Consider the following 27807-nt stretch of genomic DNA (forward strand, 5'->3'; position numbering starts at 1 on the left):
CAAAGCTGTGTCTTCCTCAGTGAAACCTCAGTACCTTTTTTTTAGTTTTTTAAGAAAGAAGTTATCCTCACCAACAATGTCACACCAAGTCGGTAAACATTGACAAGTGTCGGTGTTCTTGTTGGAGCCCTTTCTTGTCTTGTGCCTCGGTGGATTTAACTTGCAAAAGAGCTGCTGGTGTAGTGAGAATGAAGGCTCCCGTCGTGCTGCCGTGCTGCCGTGCCTTATACCTGTGAGCACCCACCCACACGGCAGTTAGGCTGCGGTGATTCTCCGTCTTTTTGTTGGGTAATTCTGTGGTTCCCCAGAAAGTGAACACTTACTTACTCAACACTGAGTAACACTGAAACTGTGATAGAGGGTTTCTGAAAGGAGAAAAGCTGGACTGACTGAGTGCATGAGGTACATTTTTTTCTGCTGATTTCAAACTAAACGGCAAATACGTTTCCTAGTCTTTTTTTTTGTGTTTATTTAGTGCGAGCAGCGACTTGGTAGTTTCCTCTTCTTGTGTTTAAACACTTTGTGTTCAACACAGCGTTTTCACACCATATAGCGAAGAAGCAGAGCCGCCTGTCTTCACCTGACATACTACACCTATAGTTTCATTCTTTCCCACTTAAAGGCCGCCAGACACATTACTGTCATCTGCACAGACCTCCTTCAATTTTACAAAGTAAGAACCACTTACATTTTTAGGCATACCCATAAAGGCTTTTTAAAACTTTAAGCTAATTGTGTTTTATTTTGTATTTTCTAACATGTAATAAAATCATTATTGGGAGTTTTGGCCAGAATATGTAATGCATTTAACTGAAACAGAATAAACATTAAACATGTAGGTTTGCAGTTTGTGTGTTTTGTCTTCAACAGTCGTCGTCATGCATTGTGAAAATCCTGGATTTACAAATATTGGACTTAAAGATTTTCTTGACAGAGGATGATGGTCACACTTCATCAAAGACTCACTCAATAAAACCTGCAGAGATTTGAAACCGATCACTCTTCCGCACCAAAAAAAACAAGATGACACTTTTCAAGTTAATCGTTGATTTTGTAGTAGAACATGGGTTTCCTGCTTCACATTTTCCTCACAGCCCACCATCTGCTTGATGTGGCATGGTGGGTTAGTGGTGAGCACCATTGCCTCACAGCAAGATGGTGCTGGATCCAGGAACTCCTTTGTCTGTATGGGTTTCGTCCTACCATCAAAAATATGTCTGAATGTTTGACTGTCACGGGTCGTGACAGTCGCAGCGAATCAACCCTCCATCTGATCTCGTAATTTTCTTTTGCAATTTCAGTTGAATAATGACAATGAAGATCCTTTCCTTTCTTCCTCCTGTTGTGAAGCCTCAAGATTTTACAGATTCACAGACCTCACCTGCAACCAGGCTTGTGTTGGATGATACAGATTTTCTTTTCCTCTACATTGGAACATCATTTACAAAACTGACATTATTTTCTATTGAATATTTATCAAAATATTTATTATCGCCATAAATCAATTTAAATACATTTTACCACTAACTTCCATTAAAATTGAATTATTTTTGCAACCAGTGTCGTCGCCCACTTTGGGCCAACTGCCAGTCCTGTCTCACTTCCTAGTCTTCACGTTTCAAACCAGAAGACCAGAAGGGGGTGGAGTGACTCAGTGGTTAAGACCGGTACCCTGTGTGCAAAAGACATCATGGTCAACTCCACCCCTGGCTGATTGTACTCAATTCCATTGTAAGTTACTTTGGATAAAAGCATCTGCTAAATGACATATAATGTAATGTAATGTAATGTAAGACTGCATTCCATTTTCATATGCTTGCAATTTGTGCACATCTGATGTCAGTGGAAACAGTGGCAAAGTCAGTGTGGATAATATGTCACTCACTAAGTTTACATGCACAGTTTAATCAAGCTAAGGCCATAGTCTGACTAAGACAGGCAGTCGGACAACTTGAGTATACATGCGGAGGAGAAAATCAATTCACTGGATCACCTTCAAGCTTCTCCTCCTTTGCTACAAGTCTCTCCATTCACTTGCTCCACATTATCTATCTGACGTCCTCCATGTGCATCGTCCCTCTGTGGTCTGCTGACCTCGGTCTCCTCTCCATTCCCCGCACCTGCAGGCAAAGCTTTGGCAACAGGCCCTTCAGTGTCGCTGCTCCAACCCTCTGGAACTCACTCCCTCTGGCTATTCGCCAGGCACCAACTCTGGAGTGATTTAAATCACTGTTGAAGCGACACCTGTTTCTGCAAGTTTTTGCCACCTGATAGTTTGTTTGTTAGTGTTTGTGTTTTTGATCTGATCTGTTTTCAACTGTACAGCGACCTTAGGTTTCGTGAAAGGTGATTATTGTCATTATTATTAAAAATAATAATAATAAGATGAGTGAGAAGAAGAACCACACTTTAATAAAAGACAAACCTGAACTATCTCGGCTGACTGCTCAGGAACAAGGAGGGAGTTAGGACCATGAAGCTAAAACCTGCCGCAGCTACATTCCTGTACATTTGAATTGGAAGGTCTCGTGTTCAAGGTAACACACCTTGACAGCACAGGAAGGAGGAGGAAGACACGCGCCAGCACCACCAACTTCTCCAGTCTCTCTTCGTTTTTTAGTGTGTGTGTGTGTGTGTGTGTGCGTGCGTGTGAGAGAGAGACAGAGATCTGCACCTCCTCCTCTTCCTCCTCCTCCTCCTCCTCCTCTCACTCTCCGTCTCTCTGCGTCCCTCCGCATCTATGCCGGCTGTGTGAACCTGCCGTGTCCGGGATATTCTGCCATCTCACCAGGTCCCACTGCCGTGGAATGAGTTTTATCGCCAACTGGAGACGAAGCGTGAAGAAAAATGACAGCAAGAAGTGAGTGAGTGGAAGACAAGTGCATGTCCTGACTCTGTCCATACTTGTTGTCTGTTTCCACAGCAGAGTGAGTGTGTGTGTGTGAGTGTGATTTGCTATCTCTTTCAGGTGAAGAAGAGTTTTCTCTCTTCATCACACACACACACACTGATGTCTACTGTTATTGTTTATTTATGTTTAATGGAAAGAGTTGAGCTGAGTCTTTCTTGTCACCACAGGTGAAAAAGGTTCGGTGCTTCCTGCTCTGAGACTGTGTTGCCTTTAACTTCTGTCTTGAAGTGTGTGCAGCCTGTCAGACAACATTACACACAAGATGTGGTTCAGCGGGATTACAGTGATGTGGCAGTGGCACCTTCTCAACACAACATGCTCTTTTACTCCTATTTAAATGCTTATACAATAAAACACAGAAGATAAAGCAGGAAGACAAAAAGTAGACTCACTATGGGATTATTGTTTTACAAAACGTCATTTAATAATGATTTAACCTGCTCAACAGATAAAAACAACTTTTCAGGGGCATAGTATGTGAAGGCATTAATGACAGGGATGTTCAAGGCATAGATAAAGCACAAGGGCCATATTTAATCTAAACATCTCAAATCTTTTTTTCGGGGACTGTTCAGTTTAATGAATTAATTAGTTAGACAAAAGTGCCTCCCAATGTGTTGAACCATATAACATTTGTCATCTAACTGGATTATTTAAATGTTTGATTTGATCATACCACACTCATTAAACATGAGTCATTAAACCTCATGTTTGAGTTGTGCCCTCAGTGTCATTAGACTCCAAGTCACCAAAGTCAACTCGAGTCAAGTCAAGTCTCCATCACTTGAGTCTGAGTCACAGTCGTTTAGGTTGATTTGATGAACAGCAAACAAGCATGTCAACACCAGGATGTGGAAAATGTTTATTATATTATTATTGTTTTATTTGTGCCTGTATAGCAAATGTTTCCTAATAGAAACATAGATTATTTGTTGTCTGTGCTGGTCATTGTTACATCTCCACGTCAGACTTAAAGGGTCCTTACCAACGAGTTCCTCTCACCATCATGAGATCCTGACCTCTGACCTCTGACCTCTTTACAGGGTCACTGGGGAGGTACAAGACATCCCCGACAGCCCAGACTCCTTGAGCCAGTATGTGAACACACACACGCACACACACACACACACACACACGGGATCAGTCAGCGTTTTGACCAGGGGTCTCAAACTCAAAGGACCTGGGGGCGACTGAGTATCTGGTCCTGGGGCTGGTCAAGTGAAAAGTCCAACTTTTTGAGAAAAATAAAAAAAATAATATTCATTATGATATTTCACATCATTTCAAAATAAATTGTTTGTTTTGATATGGAACAATAAATAGTTCACACTATAAACATACTGTATTTATGATGCAGAATGAATGAAAAACTATACAAAAATGATTTGATATATATAAGTGGGGAGGGTAACATGAAATGAGTTTGAGACCTCTGGCATAGACCAATATACAGCATAAGAAAAATTGTCTTCTGAGTTCCTCCTAAAGCCAAATAGGAAGTGAAAGCATATTGAATAGCCACCAGGGGGCACTTCTGCTGCAATAATCTATTCCATCTATTATTAATTGATTTCTAAATAAATCATCAGCTAATTTGATATGTTTTTGTGATTAAAACAAGTGATTTAAATTAAATTTGAGTTAAATGTGAATATTTTCTGGTTTCTTTGCTCCGTATAACAAAGAAATCATTCAAATTTTTCAACATTTTATGACATTTTATGACATTTTATGGGAATGATAACTCGATTAATAGAGAAAATAATCGACAGATGATTGGATTACGAAAATAATCGTAGCCCTACAATTAGCCCTACCTGGTTTTCCTCCCACATGTCCAAAAACATGTTGACCTCTCCAGGGTGCACCCCTCCTTTGTCAGCTGGGATTGGCACCAGCATCCTGTGGTACACAATGAATTAATGAATGAATGAATGTTCCCATTTAGAACCACTAGATGATAAAGCACTGCACTGAGCACCAGTGTGATTGACAGCTGGTGTCAAAATGTCAACATGGCAAATTGTAATTGTATTCAGATTCCTTCAGGTGACGTCACGACTCAACTCAACTTCAGATATTCATGTAACGGTCCAGTGTGTAAGAATGAGGGACATCTAAGATTGTGATGCGTCAGACACAGACTGACTTTTACTTCTTTCCAGGTTATCGGTCATAAATAGTCCAGACCTGGATCCCATCATCACAGACTTCAGGTGAGTAACTGAAAACCAGTGCAGAAACAGTAAATAATAAAAAATCAGAGAAATGCATAATTATTGTCAGTGACTGTTAAAGTTTTGACATACTTAAACGTTAAAAATGTAATTTTAAACTTGTACTTTCTGTAAAACTTGTGTTTCCAGCTGACACATGGGAGTGTCCTCACACAGTGTGTCACCATGGTTCTCATGATCATGTTCCTCCAACTAAAGCTCTCCTTTCAGCTGTTTTTTTTAAATGTATTTATCCCTGGAGATGGGCGTCTTTTCTCTTCACAGCCTTCGTCTTGATCCTCTGTTTCAGGTTACAGCTGCCGAACAACAACGATGCTCTGGAATCAACAAATCCATCGAACGGGTAAGAATGGAGAGTGAACACCAAAAAAAGTCCCAGTGATTTTGTTTCTGTGTTGTGTTATATAATCCCACTGATCTGTGAGTCTGTGTTGGTTTCTCCACATTTGAGTGACAGAGTTGGCAAAAGGTCATCAGAAGGTCAGCTTCTCCCTGTTGTTCAGTGTGTATTAATAATTCAGGCAGGGAAAGCTGAGGGAAAATACCATGTCCCTACTCTTCTCTGTCAAGTTATGACTGGATGAGTGTTCACACAAATATGCCGCGTATTCAGTCGTCTAATGGTACATTTTATTCAAGGCATGTGAGACATTCACGTGGACGCTTGTGGAGGAGGGGATTTGAATCTAAGGCAGAGTGTAAAGGAAAAGATTAATTATAAGCAAAAAAAAAAAACACTTTACTGTTCAAATCCTCAGTATATTAACAATTTAACACAGTTAAATTATTTAAGAAATGGTAGCAGTCACAACATGTTTTTTTCTTGAGACTCATTAAAACATCCATGCATTTGTCTGCTGTTGTTTCTCTTGTGGGCTATAGACATTAGCATGGACCAGTTAATGGTATGTACAACTAGAGTAGGTTTCTGAATAAATTGATTTAGGATTACTGTCCTCTGCCAGAACTGCAGCCAATCTGACATGCTGCATTTAATTAGTATGATTAAGAAGTTGAAATGACGAGTTAAAGTTTGGAATTGAATGTCTGATTGTTGAAAAAGTAGTTGAAAATGACTGCAAAATAAGGGATTTTAAGTTAATATATCCAAAATGTGAATACATCCATTAGGGCTGTCATGGTAAATGGCAAAAATGAAATGCGAGACTATCACAGAGGAAGATAGATACAGATACAGCACTCAAAACATCATTTTATTAAACATAATTTCTTCTTTATAGGGGAAGAATATTTGTTACACTGAGGATTATGCCTTTGAAGTAGCTTCAGATGACTTGGCACAAATGTGTTGTTAACACTTTCATCGTTGAAAAGGTCTAAAATGACTGTATCTGACTGATATCAATATCGGTAGATACTTATGAAATAATGGCTTAACAGGTGCTGTGTCCCTTTAAGAGCACAGGTGTGTGGCGATCTGTCAGCTGCTGTTACTCAATCACTCTGAAGGAGAAGATTATTAGAGAGGGAGGAGTTTGTGTGTTTACCTATGCGGAGTCTAATCTGCTGATCTGAATCAGCTGTGTGTGGCACCTGCAGTTTAGTGGTTGCTATAGCGATGGCACCTCCTGAGTTACAGAGCAGGTCCATTAAAAATACACACAGCGCACCAGTGACTCACCTTCTGAACTGCAGTTCATAGTGTTGAAATGTTTTTTTAATGCAAAATAGTCTAATAACCTCTCAACACACTACAGGATGTGATGTCATCACTCTAAAAATGAACCTTCCATGTAATTCACACCATGTCAAATTCTGGAATAGGCTGAAAATTCCATACATCTTCAACTGTAGCTGTGAAATATCTGTAAAAGTAATGAAAGAGGTGAATTTAGGGTTGAGAGTCTGAATTTTTGTGGATTTTTCTGTTCATTTTAATAGTTTAGTGAAATATGTGCAAAATACTTATATATAACCTACTTCAAAAAACCTGAACTATCACTGTTATTATTTTCTAACACACTACATCAGAAACTCCTTGCTGTTAGTCAGGAGTATGACATGAGGACAAAGCCAAGCGTGAAAGCAGTAGATATTTGTTTATTACTAGATAAGGATTTTTAAAAAAGGCTGAAAATGGCAGCATTTATTCTTGTTTTGTTTCCCGTTCTTGCTTAATCTAATTCTCCAGACTGAGGAAAGCAACATATCAAATCTTGTTATCTCCACCATAAACACATGACACTCTGCTCCTCACCGGACACATGTGAAACATGGAAGCAACTGTCTTTAAACTGAAGTCTGTAAAGACGTCATTTTTCTGTTTCTGTTTCTGTTTATTGTTGTGGTAATTGTGATTTTATGGACGATACAGCGAGAATAGGCCACAGGCGACAAACAGACATGGTCACATGAGTGTGATCTTAAGGTTTTCTTGATGTCAGCAGTGGTTCTAATACAGCGTGTTCTTGTCCATGTCCTTCTAAAGCTGTGAGTATGTTTGGGTGTTTTGAGGACCAAGGGAAAGAAAGAACATCACCTTTGACTTCCTTTTTTTATTCCCTTGCTCTTTGTTGACTAAACAAATAGGTGTTCAAGTTATGGCCCCACTTAAGCTATTAGACTGGCATGAAAAAACAACTTGTTTACACAGCACCTATTAATCATGACACAAAACAAGACTGAAATGGGCTGATAAAATGTGTTCTCAGTGTAGGTAACACACTTTGTATAAATCTGTGTGTATTTTGTCCTCAGCATTAGTCTAAGGGAATAAGCATTTTTCCAGACAGTAGATAAGAGGTTGTAAACACGAGGTCCAAGTGAGACTTTACTTACTTCGAACTAAAGCAGAACTAGGGCCAGTCTTGTTTATAATCCCTGTTCATCTCTCTCTCTCTCACTCACAAACATGTTCAGATTAAAACAGAAAATGGCTCACAGCTGAAATCTTACAGGGAATTGTCAAAAAGCTCTCAGGGTGAGAGTGGCTGAGTAATGCCTGGCACCGTGCCCGCTCTTCATTCATGATTTCACATCAAGTCTTGTGTATCCACAGTATTTGCTGTGCTACAGCTACGTCTTCTATTTCTGGCCTCAGCAGTGGCCGCAGTGTTCGGTCTCTGCCAGTGCAGCAGATCCTCACAGCACAGCACAGCACCTCTCTCTTGTTTTACACCTCAGTGTGCAGGAGGAAGTGATCTGAGCGTCTGTCTGTGTGTCAGGATGACTCCAGCGTATTTCAACTTTCATCTTTTCGTTCGCTCATCCTCTTTAGATATGTGTGAGTTTTTTTGTCGTAGTTTTATGTTTTGTATAAAAACACCCTGAAGCCCTTGTGGACATAACATTCCTGCCAACCAATCAGAGCAGAGACTGCAGTGTGTGTGTGCGTGTGTGTGTGTGTGTTTGTGTATGTTTTAGCAGCAGCACAGACAGCCTGTGTCTTCTCTCCTCATCTCCTCATGTGTGATAGTCATCCCAGTCTTATTAAGAGCTGCTACTGTGCCCTTCCTATTTCTCCCCCTCTTACTCCCTCCCTTGTTCCCCTTCATTCTGCCCTCTCTCTCTCTCTCTCTCACTCTCTCTCCCACACACACTCTTTCATCTGTCCTTCTCTTCCTCTCTTACTTCTGCTGCTGCTTCTGCTCTTGTTGCTACAGAACGAGACACAGCCCGTTACACTGCTCTGCTGTAGAGGCCCAAGGCTTCTCTTCTGTCCTCTGTCTCTTCTCTGCCTCTCTCCCTGTCTCGCTCTGTCTCACTCTCTCTGTCTTTCTCTTTCACACGCACACACACGCATACTTTGCCAGATGAAAATGTCAGGAGAGGACGAGACTCTGTCAAATGGGTAAGATACTTCGTTGCTGCTGTGTTTTGGGGATGACGTGTGTCCGTCATTCACTCAGCATCTCTAAGATTATCTGTGAGTGTGTGTGGGGTTTATTTTATGATGTAATGGGAAAGATGTGCATGTATTTGTGTGTGAGTTCCAGCTTTGACACCCAGGCATGTGGACAAACTTGTTTGGTTTAAAGGAGCAGCCTGTCTCTTTAGTGTCGCAGCTTGATGCAAAGAGGCTTCAGAGTGATTTTTTTACCATCTTATAAACACGTTTACAAAGACAGACTTGAGCCAGTGTGTGTGTGTGTGTGCTTGTATGTTGGTTTGCATGAGCACATGCTGGCTTTACATAAATGAGTAGTAGTTGTATGGTAAGTGGATTTGTGTGTGTGTGTGTGTGTGTGTGTGTTTGTGATCATGTGCCTGATAATGATAGTCACTGTACAAGTTGGTCCCCAGAGAAATGACTAGAGGATTTCAAACTTGCTGATGGATGAAATTAAATTATCGGGATAATGTGTGGTATGCACATCCTAAACCTAATAGACTCTGGTCATTGTCTTGGTTGTAATGCATTGTTACACTTTCATACAATTGTCATTTATTCCCCTCACTCATTGTCCTGTGCTGCTTCTTTTTCAACGTCCTCAGGACTTGAATTGTCTTTAAGGGGCAAACCTTAAATCAGTTGAGTAAGTTTTCAACAATAAAAAAACAATGAAGCCAATGATTAATACCATCCAAGTACTTTAGTCAAAACTGGTAGTTTAATAATCTGATCATTTGTCCTTCCAGTGTTTTACCATCTTTTAAAAAAGGGGCCCCACGTCTTAAAACCTTTTCAACTTGATTCAATATCCAAGCATAACTTTTTGTTTAATGGTGGCATTTATTATCAGGTTATGCCGTTTTATTGTATTAATACATGTTTTTATTTAACCAGGTAGAACCCATTGAGATCGAAATCTCTTTTACAATGGTGACCTGGCCAAGAGGTCAGCAGCACACATCATAAACGTTTAACAGTTGATTAAATGGTCTGTATCTATATATATATATATATATATATGTGTGTGTATATATGTGTATTTATGTATATATGTATATGTATATATACATATGTATATATATGTCGCTTTTCTAGTCTTGAAGACCACTCAAAGCTGCTTCATACTACAACGCCTTTTCTAACACACACACACTTTCATATCCATTCACACACTGCCAACAGTGCCCAGGGACACATTGGCATGTTGACTAGCAGAGCTTGGAATCAGAAGTCTCTCTACCACTGACTCTAATCTGTTTAGAGGCTCAGTATTGTACAACAAGTCTGCGCAAGGTCAAGACTTGTTTGTGAGAGTTACCAATAAATTTGGCCAAGCCTTGAGTTAGAGTCAAGATCAGACATGTGCTTTTAATAGTCAGGTTTAAGGTGAATAGAGACTGAATTATAACAGCTGTAACACATCTGTTTCATGTCATTATTATCTCAAGTAGAAGTGACAGTAGGAAGCAACTGCATATTGATCAAGAGAAGACAGTTTAGTCAGTGGCATAAACATAAACTGTGTGTGCAGTGCATAACTTTTAAACACAAATAAAATAGTCATTAGATTGATACTGAGTTAGACTATTAGCTCCAGATCTTTAGATCGCGTGTCGCCCGGCAATATTACTGCACTGCAAACAGAGAGTGACTAGTTAAGTGTCAAGGCAAACGGAGGCAACAATAACACTGTGGGTATGAGTTTACCTAAAAGAGTAAGAAATGAATTGCACTGCTTAACAAACCCAGTCCTTCACCAGTTTGATGTGATCAAAGCTTCTAGCCCTTGTGCTGTCACTCATGTCTTATAATGTTGCTTCACAGAGCCTGTTCTCAGATCTGTTAAATCATTGTGGTTCATGTAGATCCAACTGAAGCAGAATAATAACATCAACGGCAACAAAAACAGACTTGAAATTTGTTTATATTCTGAAAGTCTTAAAACACGTGTTTGCCTACAGAAAAATGTATATTCAACACTCACTTTGCTTTCACATCAGCTGGCTTTGTGACTGTGTGTGCGGTTAGGAGGAAGCTCATGCTTTGCTGCTGGTCATATGGGGAACTCAGCAGTCACCTGCATGTCATTAGGCAGAGCTGCGACTAGTGAGTGTGTGTGGGAGTGTGTGCTCCTTTATGGTGGCCTTTATTGCATAAGAGATATGATTTTATACCTCCTTTGTGTTTCTAAAAGGCAGGAAAATACTGTATAAAGAGAATTTTGTCTATTAGTCACTGCTGTCACACACGTTAGTCTTAGTTGGGTTGGGTTCACTGTTTGTTCTCCTATTCTGCTGCAACATTTTCACACTGTATAGAAATATAAATGATCAAGGCTGTGGCCTGGATAACTTCTAATCCTTATTTCCTTTTTATAAATGTTCTCATGCATTTCATATCAAAAATTACGTAATGATGTCATAATTTATGAAAAAGAAAAGACTGTACATCAGAAACCACAATGCACATTAAAGAAATGAATCCTCTTAATACTGAAGAACATTAGTGGAGTACTTCCATCAGCCACGAGTGTCTCAGATGTTCCATTATCTTAATGCATTTGCTCATAATGCCGAATGTTAATATTTTTGAACTGTTTTCACGTGTGTGTGGTGTTTTCGTGCAACACTGACACAAAACAGTTAATCAGATCCAGAGTCAGCGCAGCCAATTAAACTTAAAGATGGAACCTTGTGACTGATTCTCAGTCACGTCTTGTGCTCAGTTTGGCCACACTATACACTTGTCATGTGGAAATCCTGTGCACCATGTAATGAGGTCAGAATACACTGTGACCTGATCATCAATTATCAGAGGTTCACATACAGGGAGTTAACAACAATATGTGGTGTTTTGAAGTGGATGCACACATTATTAGGGACAACAGCAATAGCATATGTTCTACTCCTTAAATTATCCTGTTCAAAACTCATATTCTGATATAAGTGTATGGTTGTGCACATTTTGTAAATCATGCCAACTCCTCCTGTAATGTGCAATAAAATGTAAACACAGACAGCAAATCCCTCTCTTGAGCCACTTAGTTGGTCTGGTCCATTCTGCCTGGGTGTTTCTTCTGTGGAGGATTGGAAAGAGGATTAATACATAACATTTAAACAAAAAAAAAACCTGAAAAGAAGTAAATGCAAAGCAAAACATCTTTTCACCCTAAGGAAACTCATAATAATCAGCTATAAGACACGGCACAATTAGGTAAAAGCTTAAGAACTCATCAGAGCCTGGGCTTGGCCTGTTTAACACTTTCACTCTGTCTGTTTTGGTTCTCCAGGTGCGCGAGGTCAGACCTGTCTCTGGCACTGGAGGACTGTATGGCTGCCTTGGATATGTTTCTCAGAAACGAGTTTGAGGAGGCGCAGGTCCGGCTCAAATGCAGGTAAAAATCTAACCTCTAGCAAACCTTTCTTGCTGCTGTTCTCAGCTCCACCTGTGTGTGTCGTGTGCTGCTTTTCTGTTTGCAACTGTCAGTATCAGTATTGGTCTAGTCTGTGGATCGGATATTAGACATATACAAATCGCAAAATGTGAATACATTTCATCATTTTGGGAGGACAATATACGTTACACAGCTGGAAAATTCTGTATTTGAAATGACTCAGCAAAAAAGTCTTAACATCATTAGCTTTAGAGTGTAGTTCACAAATGGTCTAAAATTACTGTATATTGAGTTCTGCGCTAAAATATTTGTTGTGTTAGACACAAAAAAGTGTTATTGTCCCATCCCTAAAAAAAGGCCTGTGGATATACTGCAGTGTCTTAGAATTAGCAAAAGTTAGCATGCTAACATGCTAAAGTAGGCCTTTTTCAGAGCAGGAAATGCACAGGTGTTACTGTCAACATTATTAATGGCTCTGTTCAGTGCAGTTAGTTGGGACAGTGTGACTGTCGATACATTTAATTATTTTCACCCGTGCTCTCCCTGATGTTACCTGTCAAAAGGTCTGTCATATAAACATTAAAACATTATAAGTTGGCGTCATTATAGGGTCAACAGGCCAACATTTAGCTGAATGTACCTTTGTACTCGTGTGCACATATCACTCTATGAGCTCTCCAGTCTCACACTATTGTGTTCCAGTGCTGTGTCATCGAGTTTCTCCTCTGTTCACTGCACATTGTCTCGTCTATTATCAGAGCATTTATCACACCACCGTTGTTTTCTCCACCCTCTGTCTCCACTCTCTCTCTGGGGCTGAAGGCCACTCCTTTGCTCCAGTTTACTCTTTTCAGAACTGGCTTATGAGGAGACATGAGAACACCTTCTTGTTCACCTGTTCTTTTCTTTCTTTTTGTACAGTAATCCTAGATTGACACACAGTTTATTTGACATATTGTATGTTAATGTCACAAGTTAGTCTGGTCTGGTTAACCTTTATGTCATAAAGCTGTCGTTGAGGTTTTTGGTTTGATTTCTTGGCTCAAACTTGAGTATACTGTACTAATTACAGCATTTTATAATAATAATAATAATAACAACAACAACAACAACAACGATAATAATAATATTAATAATAATAATAATTATTATTATTATTATTATTATTATTATTAATTTAGTGAATTATCCTATATAGTGTAACAGTGCAAAAGTGAAAACATTGTTACTTTTGTGTTGTTGATGCAACTTTATGAAAAAGAGATATTTAAATATACTTTCAAGAGTGAACAACTGTGAGTTGATATATTTGCAACTGGGTGGATGGCACATGCTTGTAATATTGTTTCTAGAGCTGCAACTCATGATTCATTTAATTGATTAATATGTCGAGTACTTGTTTGGTCGAAAAAATGTTGATCAGTGTTTACCAAACCTGGAAATCATGATGTTTTCGTACGTCTTGTTTTGTCCCCTAACCAGAATGATTCAGTTTTAATGATTTCTTTGTTATATGGAGCAAAGAAACCATAAAATTAAATAATTAAATATTAATAAACACTTAAACCGATTCATCGATGATCAAAAGAGTAGACGATTAATTTAGTAATCGATTGATAATTGATTAATCAAATAATCATTGCAGCCCTAATTGTTTCATATTAACATAAGCCCCTGTATCATATCAAGACAAATTGTATCATGACAGATTTGGGGTCCTCGTACTGTAAATTCACACCCTTAAAAATACCAGGACTTTAAACCCAGTTGGATTTCTTATTTGTTTGTGAAAGCAGCCATTTTCTGAAGAAAAAAGCTGTGTCCTTCCTTTCCCCCTTTCAGTAATCTAGTCAATAATCTGACTGCACTCAAATTGTCATCAAAGTGTTGTCTTACATCTAAATGCAGCACTCATATCAAATGAATATGCCGCTCTGTTTGTCATGGTGGTTCAAAAACATCCACACAACCTCCTCTGCTCATATTTTGCAGCTCAAAGAAATGTTTTGTAGGGAGGTGGATGGCCTGGGGCATCACACTGCACTTTGTGATATTATGTAAGATGTGTTGATCTGCTGCATAGGGGTGGAGAGATCGGATGTGTTGGGGCAGTGAGCAACAAACTGCACTGAGGAGGGTTTTATTCTGTCCTCTGCTCGCTATCTTTAAACTGTATCTTTTTTACTATTCCTAAAACCAACAACACACACATACACGCACGAGTGAACATTAGAACGAACATTACAGAGTGAAAGTGGAACAGGACAAAAACACATTACACAGAGACAATTTTGAGCTATAATCCCCCCTGTATAGCATAATAAAGGATCTTACATTCACAAATATTTTACAGTAATATAGTTATAACAGCGCCACATGGCAAATGAATGGTTAACACTGTTGCCTTATAGCAAATAGACAAGGTTTTGCGACCCTGCTCGCCTGAGGACCTCTCTGTAGCATGTTCTCCCAGTGTTTGCGTGGGTTTTCTCCAGTTTCCTCCCACAGCCCCAAAAACATGTGAAAATTAAAGGTTGTTCAGAGTGTACCCAAGTGTATTATTCTTCACAACAAGGACAGTAAATAATAATGTTGTAATTAGGACAGCTAGGACATATTTAGATAAGTGAAATTATGTTATTGATAGAATATCTTTAGGAAGATTATTTCAGTTGCTAGTTTTCAGACATGAAGGCCTGTTTACCCGTTTCTTTCATGAGAGCAGAAACAGTGCAGTACATTTAAAATTGCTGTTTTAACTTTTAAATCTAGTCCACTACTTTCAAATCATTTTCAAATGAATTAACACAATGCTGAATTAGTCTTACAACTCTCACTGTGTGTCTCTGTGTTTGAATGGCGGAAAGTATAGCAGCTACGTAGCGCTAGTTAAGCGAGACAGCTACAGACTGTTAGACTATGGCCGAAAATGCCAAGAAGCACTCATGGAAAGATTTGCAAGTTAATTATCCACGGTTCTATTTTAATCGCAAAGTGTTTTGGTAATTACCCAGAAATAGGAGTTCTGCAGTGGAGCTTTAATTATGATGTCAGTAAGTTACTGATGAGGAAGAAGGAAGCTGATGGACAGCTGTGGCCCAGGCTGCATTGCATGCTGGCCATTTAGCATGGTTGGTAGTTCTGTACAGGCACACGTGTTTCTTATACAAGACACAGAATATGTTTATAGAAAAGTTAGGGCAAAGGTTACTGACTTTATAGAAACAGTAAAGACTGTATGGACAGAGACATGAGAGTATTGTAATTGGCAGTTTTATTTTCAGCTGGCCTTAAGTTGTTTGTTTCTGTTTTATTAGACACCAGCTTACTTATTCCTGTTTTTGTAGTGTGAGCTATTTTACCGGCATCTGTGTCAGTGAGCAACTTGTATGACCCCCCATAAACTGAACTGTTTCTTTAAATTTCAACTGAACTGATATTTGAGGCTCAAGCAAGTTTCTCCCCCTCTGAGTCATTGTGAAGCAGCCACCACAGACTCATCTCCAACACTGTAGAAACTTGTCTGTTAAGTAACACACTTTTTTGAGTGCTTTGAGGAGTTTTCTTTTTTTCCTCAAGCAGGCATCTTAGTTTTATTAGCCATCGCTCTGTTTAAACCTGCCACTAGACCACAGTCAGCCAAAACAGTGCAGTCTTACCCTCCCACTCTCCTACAGCTGTAGCAGGGAGTTGGCACAGGCGGAAAAAGGTTGACGTGTTGCTGTATGACGTGCTGTGCAATAAATGACAAAGCAGTTTTTTAGTAACATAAAGCGACTATCCTGGCTGTGTGCCTGTGCTTCTCTGTGTGTAAGCATTGAATCAAAGGCCTCACTTCTTTTTCATTAAGTTTGTGTCTAATTTAAAAAACGAACTTTTTCAACTTTCACTCTGTGCCTTTTGTAACGATGAAAGCCATAAGGAACAATGAAGTGACAAAAATAAACCTGCACTTCCTTCTTGTCAGTTTTTTTAGTTGAACTGAATACAAAGCACATACATGTGTTGTTGAGAAAGTACAGCACAGGCCCAGACTCAAGGATGACAGCCATGGTATCTGTGATCAGTATCTCCAGGGCTGTTTTTGGAATATTTGGAAATCCCAGTCACTCTTAGCAGCTCACAGCTCCGAGTTTACAAGGTTTCTCATGTTACAAACAGTGAATAAGCCTGATGCAATGGAAAGGCAAGGCAGAGAAATTTGAGCATCTGCCGTCTCTGACTGTGCCTTTTTTTACTTCCTGGTTGTTGTTGTCGTTATTCACTGAATTAGAATCGTGACACTAATTACTTTAGGTGGAGAGCTGAATCCTCACAAACTTTGTCTGCCGTAAGAAAACCTGATTTTATGAAGTTGACAGGCTAAGTGTCGCACAGGTTATACCACTTTAATCTGTTTCTATAATGTTTAAATTGAAAGAATAATCAACTTTGTTTACGGTGTTATGTCCATGAGTTGGATATCAGTTTGTGTCCTTGAGCTTTTTAAAGTTTGGAGTAACATCACAGTCTGGTCACATGAGTCAGTCTGTGGTTAACAACACAATTTCCGTAATGCAGACTGATTACATTCCTCTGTACACACCTCCAACTTAATGTTTCACTGAAAACTTTCTGCCATATCCTTGTGGTTTACAAGAATTATGCAAATACATCATATTAAAGTATTTAAGAACCAAACCTAATTGCAACCTAAAGTTCTTTTGTGATTTTGTTCCAAGTAATTATATTTAGTTTTAAAAATGTGTCAGAACCTGAAAGACAAACTTTTCTAACTGGAACAACAAGCCCATCTACTGGAAATTTTTGCATGACACTTTTACTTAATGACTTGGTAAACCTGCTGGACAGGGTGTGACGTGACACACCAACAAATGGTATAAATAGACTATTTGTTTTTCTCTCAGGTGACGTGGTTGTTGTTTTTTTTTTCATGTACAGTATTCAATCACACTGTTGGAATTAAGAAGAATGTAATACCAGAGAGCTGCAGCTGTTCTGTGGCCTCATAGTTCCATCTATTTGCTCCTCCTGAAGTAGAGCTTGTATCTCTGAACCTCACTTATGTCTCAAAAAAACAAAGGGTTCATATTGAAAATAAGTGAGTAAAGTTTATTTATTTATATAGCTTTAAATTAAAGCTGGGGAAACATTACACAACGTTTACAGTCATTACCGATTTTGAAAAGACTTGCGGCACACACTAACTGACGACTGCAGTCAGGCCTGTCATCTTATTTCCTGTGTCCCACCCACTCTTTCACTGGCAGTCGGCAACATCAGTACACACGACCCAATTGCATCCAGAGTCGGCTCAGAAAATTCAAACATGTTTGATTGACTGCGACTGAGGTCAGGTTGAGTCTGTTACCCTCACACACGAACAGATCTCTGTGCCTACTAGACATTCCGACTGTCCCCAACTAGTGCTGACTTGTGCAGACTCTGCCCAACTGTGAATCATGGCTAAAATCGGGCTAAAAATCTTGTAGCGTGTCCCCAGCTTAAAAAAGACAACATTAAAACCACATACGTCCACATAAAATCAAGTACAAAGATTAAAAGCAATTATCAATAAAAAAGAGGTAGATAAAAAATAAAAAGATAACCTAGTACAATAAAATGAGATAAGACAAATGCCTGTTGGAATAAAATGATTATAGTTGCTTAGTAAAAGACTGGCAGGAACCATGGGTCCATAAGTATGTACAGAGAGCGCTCTGTAGTTTCTTTCTCTAGTTTGCTCATCTTCATAATTTCTGATGATTGATTTCTTTTTTCCTTTAACAGAAACAAAGACAGCATGTACCATGCTCTGACCTATGCCACGATCCTAGAGATGCAGGCCATGATGACATTTGACCCCCAACACATCCTCGCCGCAGGAAACACCATGAAGGAGGCCCAGGCTATTTGTCAGCGGTGAGACTTTCCTTTAACAGTAATGGGGAATGATATCTAGAAGCTTCAAGAAAGGGCCTTGATGAGTGTCTGCGAGTGCAGTCTTTCTGCTTCTTTGCTAGCTAAGATCTGCTTGGGTGGTACCTGATTAGAAACACCTGAAACCCATGAGTGGGTGAAACTAGTAGCACGACTGGGCAATCAATAAACAATTAGACACAATAGGGCTTTTAATGTCCTTTTGCACTATTCAATATAAGAAAAATCGTACCTAACTCAACAGGCTACCCAGCTCCTAGTACAAGCTTTGTTCATCTCCTGCCTTGACTACTGCAATGCCCTGCTAACTGGCCTCCCTTCCTGTGCTGTGAAACCACTACATATGGTCCAGAATGCGGCTTCACGCCTAGTCTTCAATCAGCCCAAAAGGGCACATGTCACATGTTTATTGAGCTCCACTGGCTACCCTTAGCCTCCTGCATCAAATTCAAATCACTGATGCTAGCCTACAAAGTGCTTCATGGGTCTGCTCCCACCTACTTCAATGCTCTTCTGAAGGCTTATGTTACCTCTCGACTACTCCGTTTATCAAAGGATTGTCATCTAGTGTGTCAACAACTGCACAAGACAATCCAGTCTTATTAATCTGAAAACCAGAGGATATGGTGACCCAAACGATGTCACAAGTGCCTTTCAAAGTTTGTACGGGAGCCACTGTGGGTCTACAATCACTCCAAGCTGCTTCACTAACACTAGATCTAATTATCCTCAACCTGAGATCAGCCTTAGTCTTCTTCAGGCTAATGCTGAAGACAGATCTGCAGTTTTCGATTTTTTTATTTAATGTCATGGTAGCAAATTTAATGCACTGTCAGCACCTTGTGGTAACTTCATCCTGCAGCAGCGCAGCATCCTGTTGTTACTGGGAAGAGGATGAGTCACTAATTTGCATAGGAAATGAGATAAGCAAAGAACTGTAAGAGAGTGCAATGCTGCTGAGAATAAACCTTTAAGATATCCCTTAAATCACAAAGCCACCGTCCCTATAAGTGATGAGAATTATTGTGCTTCCCTTGGTTTCAGGCATCGTAAGAAGGCAAGCTTCTCCAAAAACTTCACAGAAGGTTGGTGTTAATGACAGGATGAGTGAAATTTGACTTCAATTGTTGTGCTTTTGCCTGTACGTTTGTCAATGTAATATTGTGTGCATGTGCACTCATGTTAAAGTTCTGTATGTGCATGTGTGATGTAAATGTGCTGCTGCATATACAGAATGTATGTGTGTTTGGGCCTCACACTGCAGCTGCTGTGCTGAGGTTTCAGGCTGTTTCACTGACGACAATAATCATTGTCATTTTCCATCTCAGAGGAACTTCATGCTGAGGTTTGCTATGCCGAGTGTCTACTGCAGAGGGCAGCACTCACCTTCCTACAGGTCAGGAGTGACGCTAAGCCGGACAGTGCTGAAATGATAACTGCCACCAATAACACGTTTTTAAATATGATTTATTGACTTTTATTCAAACTTTGGTTCCTACTCTCATCTCCTTTGCTCTCTTGCTTCCTCCCCGAACAGGATGAAAACATGATTAGTTTCATTAAAGGGGGAATCAAAGTGAGAAACAGCTACCAAACATACAAGTGAGAATATTAAGTCCAGAATTATCTGTCATTTATTCAATTTTCTTTTTCGTAACCTCACAAGTAATTTTTCCCTCTCTCCCAATGTCTCCCTTTATCTTACAGAGAGCTTCACACAGTCCTCCAGTCTGCCGGATACACCCATGGTGACAATCACGGCCATTTTGAGGGTGGTGTTAAATTAGGTGTAGGAGCCTTTAATCTAGTAAGTTGGAAGCATCATTGAGTGGTTAACAAACTTCCATCAACACTGAAAACCACTTTTCTTTTTGCATTATTTGCATTTTTTTTGTGATGCATCTCATAAAATAAGCTCAGAGAAGCAAAAGGTGGACATAAAATAGCAGCCACTATCTTGTAAAATCAGCACGTTTAGATCTTATCCATGTAGCACTTAATGATACATATTTGATTATTGCTATTTTTGCTTGTTTTCTCATTTATGAGCATTCAAAATAAGCTTTGCATCACAGACTTATTATTTACAATAGTAGTTGCAAAACTATTTGTCTATCCACGCCTCGACATTTAATTGTAGTTTTCTTTGAGTGATTGTAATTTGGGTAAGCTGCAAGTGAATTGCCCTTTCTGGAATTAATGAAGTTGTCATTGTTAAACATTGTTTAACTTATTTGCAGTGGAAATTTTACAATTTCCTAAATACTGTGTTTAGGAAATTTAAGCGTGTTTCCTTGACACTGCATTATAATGATGAATAAAATGACATTTAATAATCCTGCTGCTGACCTCTTATTATTTCCTCCCTTTAGATGATTTCCATGTTGCCCACACGGACGCTGAAGCTGCTGGAGTTCGTTGGTTTTTCTGGTAACAAGGTGAGGTTCTGAGAACTAGTTATGACTGACAGTAAAGGGTTATTTTTAAAATGCAGCATTCTTTCAATATTTCCTCGTGTCTGTGGTGGATGATTCATAATGTGTGTGTGGGATTTCAATATAACTACCAAGTTGATTCACAGAAAACAGATTTTTCTTTGATTTGTGGTAAAACTCTCCTATTTACTACAGAGCTGACGGTGAACCTGACACATTCACTGTGCAAAATTCACAAGATGAAACATATACGGTCATTTTATTTACTTTGATCTTAATGCCTACTGACTGAATGATCCCTCTGACTTCCTGTTATCTGTCATAGCATTAGTGAGGATTCTGTGCGCTACTTCTACCACTAACTGAGCTTAAGATTCCCCTTGAAAAGACACATAATTCAAACTGTGTGTGTTTGTGTAGGAGTTCGGTCTCCAGCAGCTTCAGGAGGGCTCTGCAGAAAGTACATTCAGGTCCTTCCTTTGTAACATGCTGCTGCTCTGTTATCACACGTTCATGAGCTTCATACTAGGTGAGCATTGACACACACATGCACATAGACACACATGCACAAAGCTGCAGCCAACCACAGAGGTTTTTGTTCCGTTTCTCTCTTGCAGGCACTGGAGAAGGAGATGTTGAAGATGCTGAGAAACTGCTGCAGCCATATCTCCAAAAATATCCTACGGTTCGTCAATAATGAAAATATATATATATATATATATACATATTTACTTTCCCAGCATTATTTGAAGTACTCACTATTAATTGTCTTCCTTACAGGGCTCTATCTTCTTGTTCTTCGCTGGTCGAATAGAGGTGATCAAAGGCAACCTTGATGCTGTGAGTTCACTCAAAAAACGACCCACATTCGGTCACCACTACACTGTAGATGCAAGCTTTCTTTTTATTTAAATGGTTTACATATTTATCCAGATTTCTCAATGCTGTGCACCCATTTTAACGTAGGCATTTTAGCACCAGTCACTTTACATTTTTGTCTCTCAAGCAATATGAAACTTACGGCCCCTACTTCCTGGTCTGGTCACATATTTTATATTGAGAGCAGGCTGTCGTCGTTGGCTGGAGCACAGCCTATACTATTTTTCCATCCCTATTGATGTTTTATGGTCCGAGGTACACGATGGTGTGAGGACACTATTGTACCTTTGGTTCACATACTGTACTTGAGTGTTTTATCTTGTTCCACCAGGTGTAATTTAAACTGTGTATATAATCTGGTATGTTTACATGTATGTTTAGGAGAGGTCTTTATTTTTTGTGTTTGTTTCCAGGCTATCAAGCGTTTTGAGGAGTGCTGTGAGGTTCAGCAGCAGTGGAAGCAGTTTCACCACATGTGCTACTGGGAGCTGATGTGGTGCTTCACATACAAGAGGCACTGGAAGATGGCGTACTTCTACGCGGACCTGCTCAGCAAGGAAAACTCGTGGTCTAAGGTGTGTGATTTGAATATCCATCCATCCATCCATCCATCTACCTTCTACCGCTTCATCTTCCACATGAGGGTCGTGTGGGGCACTGGTGCCAATCCCAGCTGACATAGGGTGGAAGGCGGGGTACACTCAGGGACAGACAACCATTCTCTCGCACACTCACACCTACGGTCAATTATCCTTCCATAAATCCATTGTGGCATTGTGTTTAGAGTACAGTAACATCATGGTAGTAATATGGTAATAGTAAGTTTGTTGTAGAGGTAATGGAGTAATACATTTTATTTGTAAGTTTATTTCTAGTTTGGTAATAAGGAGATAATATTACAGTATAATACCGTGTTATTTCAAATGTAATATTCAGGCAATGAGAAGTTCTGCTGCAGGCCACATCAGTGTAATACATACAAATGTTTGTGAGTCAAAATTGACAATTATCATAGCTGAAATATTCTCTTATGTACCACATACATGTTTCATTGTTATTACCAAGCTATTGGTGATTACTATAGAAATAAAATGGCATTCCCACATTTCTATTTAAAAAAAAAAAGAAAAAGATTACCGTACTATTATTATCATATTGTTACTGTACTGCAATGTAATGTGTGGCGCATAGAATATCAGAAATGTTGTTGCGCATATAGAAACAAACATTATGCTGAAATATGTAATCCTTCCTTTGATCACCTTTGGTCATGATGTGTCTCATACAGAGATTACTGTTCGGTTCACACTTGTCCCTGTGATGACAAGTATTATTACTTGCCATGTGCACAGAGGCACAGAGTAAAACATGCAGTAAAATGAGGAGGTATGTGTAATAATATAAAATATTGGAGATAAATTTGATATAAAAATATATTTGAGATAAATTTGATATAAAAACATATTTGAGAAATAGTTGTTGAAATAATATTTACAAACAAATTGAATAAGGTGACAGATTTCTTTTCTGTGACAAATTGACAGTGTCCTTTGTGTTGGCATTTTATAAAGAGGAGTACAGACACATAAAAAACAGTCGACTCAACACTGTTATTTAAATTCTGGCTCTGACTATAGATTACACTCAGTTCTCAATCTAAAAGAAAAATGGGATTATAAAAGTAACCAGTGTTTCCTTTTCTTCCTTCTCTCAGGCTACTTATGCCTATATGAAAGCAGCGTATCTCAGCATGCTGACACCAGATGATTGTGTAACCTTTGGGGAGACTGCGTTCACTCTGTTCAGGTACAAGCAAACATATGAAGACACCCACAAGCAACCACAGTGAAACAGAAATGATTCAGGATGACTGGATATATCTGTAATATCATAAACTCATCTTGTGGGTAGAGAATATCCTTTGGAGGGAATATGAATTTATATAAATATGAAGCTATATGAGTATTTTTATTGATGGTTGCTGCTGCACAAATCCAAATTTATGTCAGTCATGTGTTTGAATTTACTGTTATTTTATTGTGTATTGTATTATATTTCAGGCAAGTTCCAGGACTGAAGCAGAAAATAGCTGGCAAGTCTTTACCAACGGAGAAGTTTGCTATCAGGAAAGCCCGTCGCTACCTCGTAGAAAACCCCATTCCTCTTCCTGCTCCTCCGCTGGTCAGTCCTGGATGATACCTGCTTTGACATGACTTCTAGAATAATATTGTTTCTTTTATGCATCTTTTAGAGTTTGGCACATTCATTTTTTCAGTTACCTATTTTAGAAACATCAGAAGAATTTTGTTGTTTGTTTTGCGCTGTAAGAAACTCTGCAGGCTTCCCTATAATCCCAGATGGGCCAGTAAATTACCATACTGTACCAGTCTGACCAGTGCATGCAAAATTACATTGACATTTGGAAGTAAAAAGCAGACGTGTGAAGAGTTTAGACGTAAAGTAAGGGGGGGAAAATGGGCAGTAACGCAACAACTGCCAACTGCCAACTGCCATTAAAACCATTTAAAACCACCAGCTCTTGTAGTGGTTGGTGGTAGAAATGATTCAGTGCAGTTTCTAGAACTCTATCTTTGATTACAGAGTTAGTGTGAGAAGAATACACTTTGTTAATGACAATCCACAAATAAAGCTGAGGTTTGGAACAGTAACACTGAACTGACTGTTGTTGTTTTTCAGGAGATGATGTACATATGGAATGGCTATACAGTCATTGGAAAACACAGAGACCTGACAGAGGGCATGCTGAAAACACTGGACGAGGCACAGGCTAAACTCGATAACAGCCAGAGTATGTATACACTGGACATATATCCTTTAATTCACCAGGTCAAAATCTCTTTTACAAGAGAGACTTGGCCAAGAAAGCAGCATCACAATATTAAAATGCCAATTATAATAGAAACAAACACAACTGCCACACACTGTAAAATAAATAAAACTCAATATCTAGTAAACTTACAATAAAGAATAAAAGAATGCACGATATTAAGAACAACTATAGAGAGGCCACCAATCATTTTTTATGTAACAGAATAGAACAAGTCGTTGCTCGGGCTCTATTTATGGCTCTGTCCCTAAGAGAATTTACATTCACCAAGAGTCTTCATCCTTTAAAATTGATTTAAGTTTTAACTAATGTGCTGGGATGTTTGCATATACTGATAATATACTGATGATTTGTTTGATCTAGGAATCTCTAAGAATAATGTTTTCACTAGATGTGATTGTTGAAGATGTTGTTTCTCTAAATTAATGCACATTAAACTGCATATTTAACTGTCCTATTTGTGTGTTTGTTAGGGACTGAGTTCACCATAGATGATCAGTGCCTGCTGAGTCTGCTGAAGGGACTGTGTCTCAAACACCTGGGACACCAGGAGGAGGCTGAACACTACTTCACCCTTGTCCTCTGCAAGTAAGCCTCTCTCTGCTACACACACACACACACACAGAGAGCCCGAGAGACAGCCAGTATATAAATACACAATCCACCCATAAAAAAACGGGCGTGCTCTAGTTTCTTGCAGTGTGCCATAAACAATTAGCCTAAGCATATTCCTGTGCGTCATCTGATAAATGAAGACAGTTTTGTGCAGCACAAGTTTGTTAAATTGTTGACACTGTCCACATACAGTAATGCGATCACTGTGCTTTGACATTATCTGCAGTGAGACTCAGATCAAATATGACCACTACCTGGTTCCTAATGCTCTGCTAGAGCATGGTCTGCTGTGTCTGGAGCAAGGCAGAAACAGTGAAGCTGTCAAACTACTAGAATCAGCAAAGTAAGTTTTTAGACAACATACATATACGTACTGTACATGTGCTGTTATCATTCTGACATTGTTTTCTTATTAATTCAGCTATGTCACATCTTATGTGTTTGTAGCTTTCTATACATCTTACAGTGTCTTGTAATGGAAATGTATAAATCCCACAAATTCCTTATGTGTTTTCCTGCTGAGCTACATAAACCAAACAGAAAATGTAATACAGTCTTGTGCTTTACCTTGTATAAGAATAGACAAACCAAGGAAGAACAGGACAGGACACAACATTTGCATCACCCTTTCTGCTTGGTCTTTGTATTTCCTCATTGTGAATGTGTGAAATAAGAACATTATTAAGGTTGCTGTGACTGTAAATGTCTCATCTTGTTCTGTTTCAGGCAAAATTACAAAAACTACTCAATGGAATCTCGGACACACTTCCGTATTCAGGCTGCTCTGCTCAAGGCCAAGGGCAATGGAGAGAACGACAACCATGTTGCTTCCAGCCCATAACAGGCAGAGGAGGGCACGCTAGAGCAGAGACAGCCTTCTCCTTTTTGCAGTCTCACAATGCAACACTTAGCCCCGCCCAGCCAGGCCACCAAATCAGGCGGGCGATTTGTTTCTTCATCAGGAGGACATTCTTATTTTTATCAAGAGTGCCAACTCTTCTGACGACTGCAGCTCTATGTGGCCCTCACTGGCTTAGCTGGGTTTGCTAGGCTCTCTTCCAGAGCTGACTTATGATGACATTCATTTCCTCATGTGATTTGAAATAGAGACAAGTTGAGAAATGTGCCTATATTTTAAGAAACATTGCTTCTAGCAGGCTTATTTGTCTAGCAAAGTGGCTACCCATCAGGGGGGCACTAGGGTAGAAAGCATTTTGTGTAGAGGGCCTTCACTAGTACCCCAGGATAAAAATGTGCCCAGTTCAGTTCACTGGATGTGGACCTGATGAAGCCAGTGTACCAGTCAACCCACTGTAAATTACTGACACTAACTCCACTCAACCAGCAGCATCGTGTGGTGTTGGTTGTTACAGAGCACTCCACCTTATTTTAACTTAACTTAACTTAATTTAAATGATGAAAATGATAATTGATTAAAAAAAAAAAATAAAATAAAATTGGAGATGAAGTTGATAAAAAATAATTTCAAAAAAGATGTGTAATCCTATGTTGACACTTTGTTATTCAATTCAATTCAATTATTTATAAATTATCCACATTATTTTAAGAACTATGAGACCAAATTAGATGTTTTTAACACTAAATTATATTTGGTCTCTCATAGAAAGAGGACATTTTATTCTTCAAGTTTTGTGTCTGCTTCACTTGATATCTGTTGAAACACTGAAAACAAACATACAAACCAAGAAAAATCTTATGGGACATTTTCTTTCTGTCTCCTTTTGAAGACTTGATCCACGCCTGCTGTATTTAGGGTTCTTGCAGAAAGCTTTGTAAATCAGCGAGCCATGCAAACTCTCCGTGGTCAAATAACGCCTATCAGACTTGAAGTGAGAGTTGTTCTTTATATTTATATTCTGTAAATGTCATCTTCTACACAAATTGTCCTGTTTTGAGAGGACAGATGAATGTGTCTTTTAGAAAGGCAGACTCCCTCCTTTTCTCCTCCTGGTGTGTGGGACGGGCTCCAACAGTACTTGAGCTTGAACAAATAGGCCATTCACACCGAGCAGCGAAGAACTGCATGCTTGTCTGCCTGTTGCATCCTTAGTGGGTGAAGACTGAAGACGCTCTGGATGGCAAACGACCACAGTCTTCCTGCTTTCTGAACATCATCTGCTGCTCATGTATCTGTCATGCTTGAAAACTTGAACGTTATAACCACAATCATGTGTCAAATAATAATAATCTGTATAAGAACAACTACTTGTGATGATTTAAATGATAAGTCAGAAAGTGGTCAGCCCCTAAACCAGGAAACTCACTGTCTTGGGTATTGGAATTAGAGAACTGCTGATTTATTCATGAGTAGAGTAACATTTGGGATTCAAGAGGGTGAATGGGAGTCAGTTTCTATACTTTTAATGGTGGAGGACGTATAATCTTTTCACAGTTATAACAACAGTCGCCTCTGTAATATTCAAATGATAAATCAGTGTTTGTTTTCCAGTAATTAATTCAGTTTTGTTTTTTTTCTCCCTTCACTGATGTCGCTGAAAGATGTTAACCAAATTTACTGGGAAAGATGCTGACAATCAGCAAATTACACTGGGCACAGCTAATACTGAGCAGAGTGACATTCCTGTACATACTGGATGTTTCTATTGTAATTTAACATGAAATGATGGTAAGCAACTAAAAAAAAACATATCTTAATTTTTTGTCATGTCTTTTT

General features: G+C 39.1%; 1 protein-coding gene across 3 annotated transcripts; it reads left to right on the forward strand.

The window, feature by feature from the left end:
• Positions 1-2680: 2680 nt before the first annotated feature.
• On the forward strand, positions 2681-27788 carry ttc39a (tetratricopeptide repeat domain 39A). Of its 3 annotated transcripts, none has more exons than XM_044043710.1 (21): positions 2681-2864; positions 3955-4005; positions 5077-5127; positions 5438-5491; positions 12291-12395; positions 18186-18317; positions 19380-19420; positions 19664-19731; positions 19873-19937; positions 20043-20142; positions 20708-20773; positions 21191-21299; positions 21388-21455; positions 21551-21610; positions 22063-22224; positions 23364-23455; positions 23710-23830; positions 24347-24458; positions 24971-25085; positions 25339-25455; positions 25839-27788. In XM_044043710.1, exons 1-21 carry the CDS (start codon positions 2848-2850, stop codon positions 25951-25953), a joined length of 1821 nt encoding a protein of 606 aa, XP_043899645.1. In that variant the 5' UTR covers positions 2681-2847; the 3' UTR covers positions 25954-27788. The 3 variants fall into 3 exon arrangements, with proteins under 3 accessions (XP_043899645.1, XP_043899643.1, XP_043899646.1); XM_044043708.1 differs by having other exon boundaries at positions 2681-2860; XM_044043711.1 differs by lacking the exons at positions 2681-2864; positions 3955-4005; positions 5077-5127; positions 5438-5491 and adding an exon at positions 8744-8959.
• The last annotated feature ends 19 nt before the right edge of the window (positions 27789-27807 follow it).

Source organism: Solea senegalensis, linkage group LG14, assembly GCF_019176455.1.
Source record: "Solea senegalensis isolate Sse05_10M linkage group LG14, IFAPA_SoseM_1, whole genome shotgun sequence".
NCBI classification, from domain to species: Eukaryota; Metazoa; Chordata; class Actinopteri; order Pleuronectiformes; family Soleidae; genus Solea; species Solea senegalensis.